Raw genomic sequence first — 15018 nt, forward strand, 5'->3', positions numbered from 1 at the left:
CTTGAATGTGTTCTAAGATTTGTATTCTTTTCCAACAGGCCAGTTCTCCTACAGACTGTAGTACAAGTGCAAAGGTAGTAACTGTCTGGTTTGAGAAAATGATTTTCCAGATCCTGCCATATTGCTAACACTCATTTAAATACCAACAAAATTAGTTACGAGGCTTAAAGGCCTACTTTTGGTCTCAAAAAATATAAAGCTTGTTCAAAAAAAACCCTAAACAAATCCTAAACTTTCTCAAAATTGATCTGAAATAAAAGTGAAATTGATAAGCAGTAGTCTAACTATCCATGGCAAACAGAGCACAATTAGTAAGAGAATAAAGAAGGAAAATTAAGTAGAATTATTTCCATTTCTAACAATCCAGCCATCAACAGTGCTCATTTTTTACTTTTAATTTTCTTTTAAGATCGCATAAGAGTCACTGCATTCATGGATTAAATACAAATATTTGCAGATAAATTAATCTTATAGAGCAGGAGCACGTGCCATATCATGGCACAGTGAAGTTTGCATTCATGGCTATATATTATCTCATATCCACTGTGTTACCAGCAGCAAAATTGCAATTGCACATTTATCCTATATGAAAAAACTCTTTACTGCCCTCCTACCCCACATTTCCACACAGTTGCTTTTCAGCCTATGTCCAAACATGCGTCCAGACAGCACACTAGTGTGATGCCTAGTGTGATTAGGCACACAGGTTCTCAGACACTCCACTGGGTATCCTTTTACCAGCCCTCAGATTGCATTTAAATAAACTTGTGTGCTCACCTTCTACACATTGCAAATCTACTCATGAGGGCAACCTCTGACTGCCTTCAAAAATCAGTATTGATTCACCACTTGAGGTTTCTTCACTTCTCCGTAATAACTCACACATTTGTGGGTAACTATTCCCAGTGCTCACAGATGAGTCCATCTGTGTAGGCTCTGCTGAAATCAACATGCTGAAGGTGAAATCATTTCAAGATCATTGATTTAACAGAAATACCTTTCATTTAGCTTAGCTCTGACCTCAGTATAATGACCTCAATTATGTATTTCATATAATGCAGTAATTGGGAAATACACAACTAAACTATCAGGCAGAAGTTGTAAAACAACAAAAGGGGCACTACTTCCACACATGCAAAACTGTATTGGAAAAACTTATTGCCATAGCATGTTTCAGGTGTCAGAAGTACAAATGGATTAAGAAAGGAAAGACAACTCTACCACAGGCCATTAAGCATGATGGTCCAGATGCAACTTCCAGCTCAGGAATTCCATAAACTATCAACTGAAGTTGTATTAAAAGGAAGGCTTGCTCAACACCTGGCACATTTCTTATATTTTCTTCCTAAGTATCTCCAATCTGACATTGTCACAGAGGAAAATGGTCAAAATAGTCCTTTGGTCGAAACCAATATGGCCTTCCTTAAGTTCTTAAGGTCATTTTATTTTGCAGCATTCAGCAGCTATCTGCTATAATGGGCTAAAGAACTGGGATTCACTTACTCTTTCTCTTTAATGTAAAGAAATGTCCTATTTTCCTACCTCCCAAAAGCTAAATGGAAATATCTCTTACTTGCCCAGCCTGGTGTTGACTTTTTCATACCCTCACACACAGTCATGGCATGAGACCAACAAAAATTAAAGTTTTGACTCTGGACATCAGCTGTGAATAAGCTATCTAATTCATATCCTTCTAATATGGTCTTTAATTTCTACTAATATAATTTGTATTGCTCTACAGCATAGATAAAGAGTATTCAATCAAGGAGTTCATTAAAGCAATCACAGTAATAATAAAAAGCTCATGCAGGTTTGGTACACTAAGTTCATTTCACTAAGTTCAAACATACAAGAGATTTCAAACTGAGGAAAATAAAATGTTTTCTCTTGAAAACGCACCCATACATTATGGCAGAGAAATAACACAAAGCATTTATATTTGTGCAAAAATGCTAAGCACGTTTTAATAGGCTTTAGGAAAACAGCAGTAATATACTGCCTGAGGGTAAAAGCACATTCTGAGATTGTTATATTGCCTGAAGCTGAGCCAAATCAAGTCATCAGCCTTGAGCATTATGTCATCAGCACTTTTTAAATTAAGATGAATTATAATGAAATTTGAGGAGTATATAAACAAATCCATTGGTTATATTTTGATATAATAAAAATAAGGATTTTTTCTTACTATTGTCCCCTTTAGTCATCATATTATGTATTTCAGACTGTTATATGTGATGTGTTCTCTTCTCAAGGCAACTGTGTAGTAGCAAGAAAAGGGAGTTTATTAACAGAGAGCAGAAAGGTAGATGAAAACCATCTTGCCAGGAAAAGAAAATCCCAAAATGTTCTCTACGTAGCAGAAGATTCTAAAGCTTCTTCCTAAAAACATCTACCTCCTACAGGTAAATAAGATGCAGACTCCAGAAAACACCTCTCAATTTCAGTGGTTCCTAGGGCTTCCATTCACAACACATAGTCAACAATGACAATACCCCCATACACCCACCCAAGCCCCTAAAGTCCTGCTTTCAGTAACAGCTTACCTTCACGTTCCAGTGTTATCAAGTAAAGCATTTGCTTACTTAACACAAATGAATACTGGTTCCTATTGAAATCAGTAAAGCTTATATGTTTCAAGTTAGGCAAGTATATCAAGTGTGTTCGTACATGAGGTCGGAGAGCATTCTATGGGACCCAACTTCAGAGTTCACTTAGGTGAACTGGATGTAAAAAAAATGAGGAAAAAAATCACTTATGCTAGGCAAAAAACAAACAAACAATCCTTCCCCCAAATTCCTTAATAGACTGGAAAAGAAATGTTTAAATAAAAGTACTTTTTAGTATTTGAGTTTTATCTTAACTTCTAGTGTTCTTTGAAGTCAGTGTTGAGGTATGTATGTAGATGCTGACAGCAAATACTTCCATCTAAATACTATATGTGCTGTGTATACACAAAAATAGAAAAGCTCCATACAGTTCAAGTAATACTACATAGGTCAACAAAGGAGGTATAAGCATCTCGTTTTATTAGATGTGCCTAAAAAATGATACTCAACAACATTTACCTGTGAGCATACTGGTGTCAGCAAGCTCGGCACTAGTGATGGGTACTCTGGGACCATCCTCTTCATATGCTTTCAAAATGTACTTCTCAATTACACCTATGACCCCAGCAGGTTTGTCCCAGGTGACCTCAATGCTGTAACCATTTATACTGTGAACTCTTGAGGGAGCTGGCACATTTTGTGGAACTGTAGGAAGATAAAATAGAAAATAGAGAAAATGGCAGTTCTAAGGAGACTATTGCCCCTATTCTTCACTTTTAATGGCTGCAGTAAATCAGACTCAACCATTAGCATAAATACAATTTATTAGAGTTGTAACTTTTCAGCATTGATTTAATATGACTGCACATCTTGAGCTATTCAGTTTAAGCTATATTTCAAAACCATCAAAACTCCATCTACATAACATTCTTTCTTGTCTTGTTGAGGCTTTCCAAAAACATTTAATGTATCAAACATATCTAAGCATCACTCATAAAAAGAGGAGGTGGATTGTATGTGGCTAACAAGTTCAGGCATTATAACGATGCAACGAAATGAAACAAGACAGTGTTGCAACACAGAACAGTTTGACACTTTTGTCTGCTGGATATCTCAGCCATAAAAATGCCACAAATATAAAACATTTGTAAAAAGGGTGCATTTTCATTTACAAAATTCCAGGGCTTCAAAAATTTTAAGCATGTTTACTTTCGTATTTCTACAATGCAACACAACTGTCTCAGGGCCAGGCAGAGACTTGTAAGGCCTTTTTGCAAAATCCTTTACTTCTCCATTTCATACTATAAAAAAAGGAAAATGAAGATGTTTAAAAGAACCGGAAAGCCAAGCTCATATATGCATACAGTCGCTAATAAAAAAAAAATCATCCCATTTCCCATAACCTTTAACTATTTATTAGATATTGCTATACCAAGTAAAGGTCTGGCCAGTAACAACTTCATCACAGATGACTGCACAAGGGATGCATAGGAAAGGCCCAAGGAGCACTATGGCAGGATGATGGATGATGAGTTTGCTGTAAATGCATGTGGAATCCTGAACCCTGCTGATGAAGATCACTTGCTTTCCTCACCATCAGATAATCTTTTCTTTTGTTTTTGTAATTTTATTATTTAACTTTACTAAATATGAATGCAGCCTCATTTCTTGTAACAGTATCAGAATGCAAGGTATAAAGATACCTGAAAGTTGTGATTCTTCTGTAAAGTAAGAACATGGTACTTTAGGAAAGCTTCAGTTACTACAGTAATATATTGATTTTATTAGTTCTGAAGTGTAGCACAGGGCAAGGTATGGTATTGTATAGCAGATGGTCTTCTCATAAGGGACATAACAAAACCAACTCAAAAATAATTAAATAGTGCAATTATTTGCCAACCCTTGGGAGCATGTAGCTGTTCAGTGCTGTGGTCAGCTTGCAAATATAAATCTATGGTAGAACTCACTGTGGTCGAATAGTTGATATGAGAATATATGTGTATTTGCTCTCTTCTGGGTGGTATGCAAAATAGCAACACTAAGTTGTATAAGAATGCATTTGCAAGTCAAATATTTATGCAGGTGTCGTCTTTTTAAGAGCAATTATGGAAACTTTATAAAAAATGCCATATAATTTGAAAGATCCTACACCGAATATGTTGCATCAGAATATTTCTCTGCATTGATGGAATGCAATTTAGGGTTCAATTTATAGAAGAGGAAAAGTTGGATAAATAAAATGTGCAGAACTGTAAATCTTCAAAAACTTGCTGGCTCAACAAGGTTTGTAAAAACACTGAACAGAAAAAGAAATGTCCTTTAAATTTGCTTCATAAGATTTATGAGAAAGTTGAGCTCTAAGGCTCAGCAGGTATTTCGCTCTTACTTTTAAATACTCTTCACAAGTCACATTCTGCATTCCTTTCAAATACTACCATATTTTCACACATAATCTGTGGGCTATTTGTAAAAAGAACAGCCCCTCCCCCCTTTCTCCCCTGTCATTCATGAGTGGTATACCCATGTGCAGGCATGGAAAGAAAAATTTGCATTAAACACTCTTCTGACTACCAGCTACATTGAATCTCATATTCCACAGCCTGCTCCTGCTATCCCAGTCACTCCTTTCTCTACACCTGACCTTGTATCTTCAAGTTAAACACTTCAAGTTAAAACAAAGGAAAATGTATATATAAAATACACAGATTTAGTTATTCTGGCAGACTCATATGATTAGAGGTTTACACGTGCATGTTATCAACATACCAGGATGTGCAAATCTTCTGCTCAGATCCTGCAGTTTAACCTTGCTCTTGTACAGTTACATAATATAATATATATTTAGAAACTGGCTTTGAATTACGTGTGGAAAATATTTACCGGAACATTTTATAACTGAAATAAGACAGTAAGTAATATGTTACCTGTCCAAAGCATCAAACATTTTTGTACCCCTTAGAAATACTACCCAACTTACGTTACTCAAAATTGTCCTGGTAGGATTTTCTCCAACCTCATGTTAGATAGCTCATGAGACACCGGAATAAATAAACTTTAAACCACATTTACCTGATTCTCTTGTACGAACATGGGTCCATACACTAGATACTGATCCTCCTTCATTTGAGGCAACCACCCTATAAAGGTATTCTTCAAAGAACATACAGAAGGATAAAAGGGGGGGAGAAAAAAAGAAAATGAGACACTGAACATGGTAACACATTAATACAGAATGAAATAAAAATGTTGTATTTCATTAAAGAATCAATGTGTTACCTGTAAATGGTTGTAGACCATTCTCATAAACACTCTGCTCTTTTCCTCGGTATACTAGGATGGAGTCATTTCCCCTGCAGTTAACAGCACTGTCAGTTGATAGGCATCCATCCAGATTGACTCTGACAGCACTGCTGGACACAGATGCCAAGTTAACGACAGCACCTCGTGTAAATTTAACATCCTTCATGCAACCACCGAAACCTAGCAAACAGTAAGGGATTAGTATCACATAAAGAGCTTCAGACATTAATTAAGAATCATTTTTGTTCCCTTCAATTCTATATTTTCAGCATTACAGACTGTAACGTGCAAATGTTAACTTCCAACATGAGACTCTCCTCCCCCCATTTTATACACTAAGCTGGTAGGTATTCTTGGTATTCTAGTATTGAACTGCTGCCTTACTGAACTACACTTTCATTACTATCAATTCTTTGTTTTGTCTTCTGTCTCTGCTTTTAAAATTATCACCATAAAAGTGACTCTAAATTTGGAAATCAGCTTTCTGCACTTCATCACTTGTTAATATTTTGTTATTACATACTTCTTTCAAATTGACAAAAATATATATATTGACTATATAGAAGAAAGAGGCAGATCAGATTATCCTAATGGGAATATATCTGCTATATTGTTTGCAAACATACTCCAGAAGTATAACCCCAAACTGTTACTATCGACATTACAAATATGTTAAATTTAATTATTTGCAATAGAAACAGCCTTACAACATTTTGAAGTCATTCAAATTTCTACATATTTCTATGATTTCATTTACAAAGAAATTACTAAACTGATAGAAAATTGATAGAAATAGTTCTTAGATCTGAGTAAAGTTCACTGATCAGTGGACGACATAAAACCAAAGTAAACATTAACCAAACTGAAGACTTCAATTCATCCAAGCATTAACTTTGTAAATAAAAAATCAGTCTCTTAGAGATCAACACTCTTTTCTTAGCTTTGTGAAAGCATTATATTTATATCTTAGGTATTTTTACTGCCTTTATTACTACAAGATGGCAGATCAGATCAGCATTCCCACTGAGCCACCCAAGCTGAGAGTCTAATACTCATAAATAGATCATGGAGAAAGAAAGGGGCACTGAAGGTGGACACCCATTTTGAATCATCCTGTGGAACACCTCCTCTCTCTGCTATCCTGGAATTTAGAGAAACTGCTCCTTAAGATGGACACATCCTAAGCTAAGCACAATTCCTATTCCACAGCGACTTGCTCTGCTTCTCGGGCAGTCTGTAGCAGAGGAAAGAATAAATCCCATGTCTGCCCAAGTATCTTAATCATTAGACAGAATGAATAGTTGTTTAATTTGCAGTTGAGATGCATATTATTATAGCCTATTTTAATCTATTACTTAGATGCATTCACCACTGTTTGAAGATGTCTGACTGATGCCAGCCAAGTAATGTTCTTTTCCTATGGTCAGATAGTCACTGTATAAGCAATGACAGTAAAACTGCTCACCAGCTCATTTCCATCTTGACCTCTCAGGACTGTATGCAGTGGGTCACACAAAAGCCCACAGACTCTTGCTGAAATTTCTTAAAAGACTCATAGCAAGTGATATGGAAGTGGGATAGGGTAGAAGGAGAACGATATTTATCCCTTGTTTTTGCTGAGATAAAAACAATACTCATTTAAGCAAAATTAACCACCAATCAGCCATTAACTAAGACAACCTTTGGCAAATATTTATTAACCTGGGAAAGTCTCCATATTCTATTATTATACCAATACACAAGTATATTCCTAAACAAAAGTAATCTATAAAGCTGTATGTTTTAGGGAGTTGTATAAAGTATGCAAAAAATGAAATAAAAACCTCATATTAAGCATCTACTGTTGATAATGTTTTTTTACTGATTATAATTAAAATAGGTTGGTAACACAAGCTCATTTCAAACTGAGTGACATTAAAGGAAACCAAAACTAACACAGGTTTCCATACTTTCTAGACTGTACGCCCTAACACGCTACATCCTGTTTCAATCCTATTTCCTCTTTTGACTAATCTTCCCATTACTGCTATCATTCTGATTGGTCACACTGATAGAAACTGACAGGTTACATTTGAGAGCATGATAAGGTCAGACATAAGTTAAAAATAAGTACTTAAGCCAAGATTTTCATATGTGGACACCTAAACTTGCTCATTTAAATCTACATTTAGGGACATACGAAAAGGGTTTTATTTTCAGAAGTTCTGAATATACATACACACAGCTGCCATCTTATTTTGCAGGGTTTTGAGGACGCTTAGTGGAAAAAATAATGCTTACTGATGTGCCTGAATAGGCACTTCAGACATTCACTTTAGACAATATTGTGCCCTAGATTCTTTGTTCATAGATCTCTCTGCTGCAGGAGTTGAGAATGCATCTACTCACAAGGCTATACCATCTGCTAAGAGGCAATACTGATAGGTTATGACTGGCTAGCTCCTCTGGGCTGTAAAAATTATGCACACACGATCTAAAGGAAGATTATAATATGTGTGATACCTACAACCAGAATACATAAAATAACATTTTTGAGCTACGTGTGAATACTAGTGCGTTGATCTGATTCAAGCCATTCTGCAACTGTGACCTCACAAAGCTTCAACATAGCTTACCTGCATGCACACATTCAGTATGAACACATACATTCAAAATCACTTACTAGATCTCCCACTAATCACTTACTGACTTATTTCTCTGTAGTGTCCGGAAAATACATCATGACTGATGAATAGCTTCATAAGAAACCCCCCGCACCCCCCCCCCCAAAAAAAAAAAAATCCTCCAAAACCTAAACAGGGTTAGCTTTATAGACACCTTTTTGACTACTTTTCATACAGTTGGTCCTTTGGTGGAACCCACTAGTAGCAGGCTGTAACTAATACTTGTCTCTTTTTCCCCAGGGATCAGTCCCAGAACAGAAAGATCACAGTGATGGCTTAAAACATGAGTGTCTCCTCTCCTCCTGGCAGTGCGAAAGACATTAGGTAAAATAGCCAAAATCCAAATTCAGAACTTTATACTCGCTGAATGTTTTGACCAGAATTAGTATTGCTTGAAGAAGGACTAACAAGCTTTCAATAGCTGCTACATGTGGCAGCCTACAGCTTCATTACAATGATTTAAGCCACTCGTATTGTGTTCCATCATTCCATCAGTCTTGTATTGCAGATCTGTGAGTAACAGGACTAATGCGAGCAGACTTTTGTGAGACAAGTTTTCTGAACTGGCTTTTTGTGTGGAAGATTTGAATTGTGCTGGTTGTGCATCTCAGGTTACTATTTGCCACTCTCCAATTCTACTCTTATGAGTTAGCCTACTTCAGATATCACCGAGTTGGAAGAAATTTTATGGCATTACAAAAGGATCAGCAATTAGTTTAGCTAGACTGGGTAGAGAGAGCTAAGCAACAATGGATGGAAGGACAAATTTGCTTCTCTGCTAAACTTGATCAATGTTACATATTTGTGGATTTACCTTACCAGCAGCATGCTGTCCACCAACAGCCTTGTAGATGACAGCAGTTTTCGAAAACCATACACTGTTCTTGGTGTTATCTTACCTTGTTCTAATCCTAGTTCTTTATAGGTACTATGAATCTCAGGTGGGATTCCTCCTATGTAGACGGGTGAGTTTACTTCCAGCTGCTGAACACGGGGTTCCAGTGTCTGTTCTCTCAGTTCATCCATACTTGCTGAAACTACAGAGCCTTCCTTTTTCACAGTTACTTTCTTCCACCTTCCATCACAATAAAATAGTCCTAACCAGAGATCCAGTTGTGTAAAGACAATGCCAGTTTTTAGCAAGATGCTTAATATTCCACTCTTCAGTTCAATCTATGTATGTTAAAACAGAAGATTTTGAAAAAGATATCACATAGAACAATTAAACAAAAAAAAAATCCAAAAATAGCAAAAATATTTTTATCCTCAGGACAGTAGAAATAATAAAATTATTTACACAAAATATTAAATACAGTGTATCAGTTAATTCAGAATGCAGGAAACGTCCTAATTTTTTGATAACTCACTTCAGCATTAATGTAACTAAGTGAAAAGAAAAGACAATAAACTAGGATTGTTTCGCTTTTTCTGAAAACAAGAAAATAGTATTTTATCTTCCTACTCATTTTTTGGAAGAATGTAACAAGATAATAAGGAAATGAAATGTCAGACCTGATTAAGCTCTTTTTAATTAGCTGATGAACTCAATTTCAAATTTCTCCAGCATATATTGATTCATCCTTATTCTTCTAAATCTTGTAAAAAAATGATTGTTTTTGTAGGTGCTTTTTGAGATTAATATGCCAATTTTCTAAAATAGAAAAACATTTTACTTAAATTTTTGCTGCAGAAGCTGTGTGTCCAAATGTTTTACTGTGAGACTCTTTATCTAACTGAACGGAACACACCAGCAAGGAGTGGTGAGACTGTAAATTAGCAGGTACAGAACACTAAACATTTAGATGATGAACTTGTCATGGAAATACGTGGATAAGCTCACAAAAAGACATTTCTATGTCAAAAATCTTTTTAAGTATAATAAGAACTATGAGTTTAATATAAGTGCTTATCACCAGTATTTACAAGCTGACATACTTGTTACTGTGAATATGAATATCGCAGCATTTATAGGCTGATTGCATTTTCTTAACAGTGACTCCAGTTGAGGAAAAAACTCAGGCTCTGAGATGTCATTAGCAATATAGATCCTGTTCCACGGTGCACACGGACCACTTGCTCATGAGAAGGTCAGATTTTGTTTGTTTCTTTGGAATTACAACTTTGCTTGTTTCCCTGAGTTTGTAGCCCATGCTAGCTAAGCTCATTAAAATACAAGTGAGAGATAGACCATGGGATCAGTTCTGATAAGCATAACCTGAGAAAGCAGCCTATTGGGAAAGTTGTCATTTTTTCTTTATAGAATAAGAGTTAACATAGATCAAACAGTGCTGCCACCAGAACCCTAGGCTAGTGGGAAGAAAGTGTTTCAGCTGCATGAGTTCGATCGTGATGGCAGCAGCATGCCAGTAAGTCAGCCAAACTTGGCGTGAGATCTGGCAGCTGGAGAGAGGGCACGGTGTTTGACATAGGGTCACTGCTTAGCACATTCTTCTTCCAATTTCCTCATCTTTGCATAGCCTTGAAGCAAGCAGAGAATGATGCCTGTGCTATTTGTGGTGACCTGGTCTGACATTTAGAATGCTCAAGTGCTTCTAGAGATAGAGAACTATTCAGTTTGAGCTGTTCTGCGTGATGAAGATTAAAAAAAAAAAAAAAAAAGGTAAAGTTCTGGACACATCTAGCATGTGCAGCTCCTTCTATCTGGTACTGAGCATAGGCTCAGAAAAAACAACGGATAAACTGATTGCTTTGGAAAAAATTCTGTGACGACTTTAGAAAAGCTTGATTGTTAACTTTTCCTTGGGTGATGTATTATGAGGTCAAGCCATAAATGCACAAAGATCATAATCTTTTTCTGCCAAACATGTTAGCCACCTTATCTCAGCAGAAAGAGACAATATAAGAGGATTATATCAAAACTCCAAACTTGAGCATGTTCCAGTTTAATGGTTAAAAGCATAGTTGCCTTTTGGAATTTGGGGTACCACTGTAATTTTAATTAATTCTGTTCTCTATATACACAATTTTTATTTTGATATACCTGAGCATGCATGGTTAGAATTAGGAAATCCAAAGCTCAGCTGGAATCTGGAAGGGATAAGCAAGAAGAGCTTCCACAGGCATGATGGCAGGAAAATTAAAATTAAGGAAAACACAGGCCGGCTGCTCAGTGGGGCAGGGGCACTAGTGACAAAGGACACACAAAAGGCTGAGGTATTCAATGTCATCTTAGCCTCAGTCTTCACTGGTAACGTATGCTTCCAAGGCCTTCCAGTCCCCTGAGCCTAGTAACCGAGCCCTGTGGTGCGACACATTCCTTTTCCGCTCAAGTAGAGGAAGATCAAGATATAGACCACTTAATCCAGCTGGACATACCCAAGTCCATGGGACTGGATGGGATGTGTCCAAGGGTGTGAGGGAGCTGTTTAGCGTGATTGCGTGGCCACCGCCAACCATCTTTGTAAGGCTGGGGCAATCAGGGGAGACCTTGGAAAAAGGCATGTTCACAAAAGGGCAAGAAGAAGGAAATAAGGCTAGTCACAGACATTGTACAGTAAGACTTCATGAAGACCATATCCAAGTATATGAAGGACAAAAAGATGACTGGGAACAGTCAGCATTGATTTACTTAGGGAAAATCGCGCCAAAACAACCTGATTGCCTTCTATGATGAGATGACCGGCTCAGCAGTGGGAGGGGAGAGCAATGGATGTTGTGCACCTAGACTTTAGCAAGGCCTTCAACGTAGTCTCCCAGAGTATCCTTGCCATCAAACTGGTGAAATAGGTGGACTACACTTCAACTACAAAGTGGGTGAAAAACTGGCTGGACAACAGGACTCAAAAGATGAGTGGCTCAAAGACAGCCCCTGCACAGATGATTACTAGTGGCATCTCCCAGGGATAAAATACTGGGACAAATTCTTTTTTACAGCTTTGTTAATGACCTGGATAATGGGATGGAGTGTCTTGTCAGCAAGTCTGCAAGTGATAACAAACAGGAGGCTGCACTTGATATGCTGGACAAAGAAAGGAGGCTTGAAGAAAAGGACATGGAGGGTTCAGGTGTACAACAAATTGAACATGAGTCAGTTCATAATAGTTTATCTGGTCTCAGTTTGGTCATGATTACTATGTTCAGATTCAAAAAGAATCAGCGAGATCATTGTATCTTGAGTTAATTAATTATCTCAGGGCTTGGAAGTCACAGAAGAAAGAAGCACACAGAGCATTTTTCTAGACCGTGATTTTGTCTCAGGCAGAAGATTCTTTGGTAGCAGGCCAGCCATGTGTCTAGTTACAGTCAGTAAAAAACTGTAAAGCTAATAAGAGACCTATAATTTATGCAAAGGAATGTGTCAGAATACTATCACACATTCATGTTTTGGATAAGTGGTATAGCTTTTTATCTATATCGGCTTCTAATTCTATGTCACTGCAAGTGCCTCCTGAGCAATGCTCCTAACCAAGACATCATAGCTCTTGCTGAGCATGATACACACCTCGTTTTAACTATGAACCGTTTTTGTGAGCTCAAGTGTACAGAAAAATATTCTGTTATCATTACGTACATGCAGAACACAAAGATGCAAGGGTTGCAAAAGCGTGCATGTACAGATGCTCTCTAAAATTCCTCATCTTAATGTTAGGAAGGTGTTGAGGTCAGGAGTAGAGCGAGACAAAAACTTTGTACTTGGGTTAGGACAAACACTAAGAAAAACAACTAATCACAATTTCAGTGCTATAAATAACATAAAATTGACAGAAAATCTGGAAGTATGGTTAGAGAAGGAAATTGTTTCGTCTAATTACTTTATGCTTTGACAGCATTTTCAATTTAATAAGTTCCCTTTCTCCTTTATAGTCAGAACCTATTTTCTCCTATTTCTGTTAGTTTTTTACAGAGCAAGAGAAAGGAAACAAGGATCATAAAGCCACAAGAATCTTGAGAAGAAAACATAACCCATGTTCTTCCCTGTAATTAGTGCCATTCGTGCTGGGAATTACACACACTCAAGTCTTTTCAGCCTAGGACAGTAGCGTGTATGGAATCTTACGCTATTAGTCCATGATCTTGGTCATTACTCCAGGGCAAAACTAGAGTTATAACATGAAATTAGCAAGACTGTTGCTATTAAAACTCATTACAATTTCTGGAGTAAGGCAGCCTGAAGTGGAGGAAGCAACCAGGTCTAGAAGACCTCCAAATTCAGGGAAAATGCTCTGCTGGAAAAAACAGTAAGATAAAAAATAAATATTGAGTAAATTATAGTTTAGTCCTCCTGAAAAGAAGGAAAATGTATTTATACACTTAAGGTCCTAAGTTTAAAGGAAAAGGAAATTAGATGTAATGCCATGTAATAAAACAGGATTTGACCTGACAGCCATTAGTGAAATAGCTGCATAGTAATAAATAAGTAAATAATTCTGTAGAATATTGTACCATTTGGATATAAAGCAATATAGATTAGGTTATAAAGAATAACAGTACCCTCAAAAATCTCCAGAATCCGGAAGATAAAAAGTCCCAAATGTAATTTACATGAATCACTTATATCAAGCCATGGGAAAAAACCATAAATATAGTCTAGCGGTATACCAGAAAAAATGTTAAGTATTTCATATTTTGAGAAAACAAGTGGGTGGAGAGGGGGAAAGGCTAGTGAAAAAATAATAATGCAATATTTCAGTCTCCTGCAAATAAACTGGTTAAATGTCACAAAAGAACAAGCAATTTCCTGACATTGTAAATAATTGTTTCTTGGAACAACTAAAAAAGTTATTATTCTCAATTTAATTCTCCATAACACCTAGTAGTTGGTACAAGCAGAAACTACAGCTGATTCACTAAGCAATAGTGATGATTGTATAATTTGCATTTACAATCCTTGGAGGAAGAAAAATACCAAAATCCAGAGCCTTGCAACTAACACATGTGTATATGTTATAAATATATATTTATATATTTATATATTTATATATAAATATATAAATATATCTGAGAAGGCTTTGACAATATGAGTATTAGAGACATGCAAAATCTTCCAAATTATGAGAAAGAGGGAAATAAAATAAATTTTATTACAGAGAGGAAGTGAATACGAGAAGACATATGTAAGTACACAAGTGTTCACGAACTGGCTTGATACCATGCATGCTGTTTTCTCAACTGAAATGAATGGCATAAAACCAAAAGCTAGTAGTTTATTTATAGACCTGAAGATTTTAAGAGTTTGAAAAGTTTGAAAAACTGCAACAAATATATTCAACTTTAATCAAGTTTTGGAAAGGATAGAGATATGAATACTTCTAAACATAAAACAATCTTATTTAACAGGCATCAAAAATAAAGTGAACAGGCTTATCTCACAAACTTGCCTAAGGCAGGAATTGTGCAGCCTCCTCCACAGCATTGGGAAAACAGTGATGGAGATGAGATTGAGTGAGTGAGATGGGATGGAATTAAGATGAACCACTAATCTCAATCTATATGACAAGCCTTATGTTTCAAATCAAAATGAAGAATTGACATAAAACATATATATATCA

General features: G+C 36.4%; 1 protein-coding gene across 1 annotated transcript in view; it reads right to left on the reverse strand.

Annotated features, from left to right (window-relative positions):
* Positions 1-15018, reverse strand: part of USH2A (usherin) — a 401466-nt gene that overhangs the window by 238331 nt on the left and 148117 nt on the right. The window contains exons 26-29 of the mRNA XM_068939839.1: positions 9409-9682; positions 5823-6026; positions 5616-5696; positions 3066-3251 (exon numbers count right to left, since the gene is read on the reverse strand). Of these exons, the coding sequence (XP_068795940.1) occupies positions 3066-3251; positions 5616-5696; positions 5823-6026; positions 9409-9682 (745 nt within the window). The remainder of the gene's footprint in view (positions 1-3065; positions 3252-5615; positions 5697-5822; positions 6027-9408; positions 9683-15018) is intronic.

The sequence above is a fragment of the Struthio camelus genome, chromosome 3 (assembly GCF_040807025.1).
Source record: "Struthio camelus isolate bStrCam1 chromosome 3, bStrCam1.hap1, whole genome shotgun sequence".
Taxonomy (NCBI): Eukaryota; Metazoa; Chordata; class Aves; order Struthioniformes; family Struthionidae; genus Struthio; species Struthio camelus.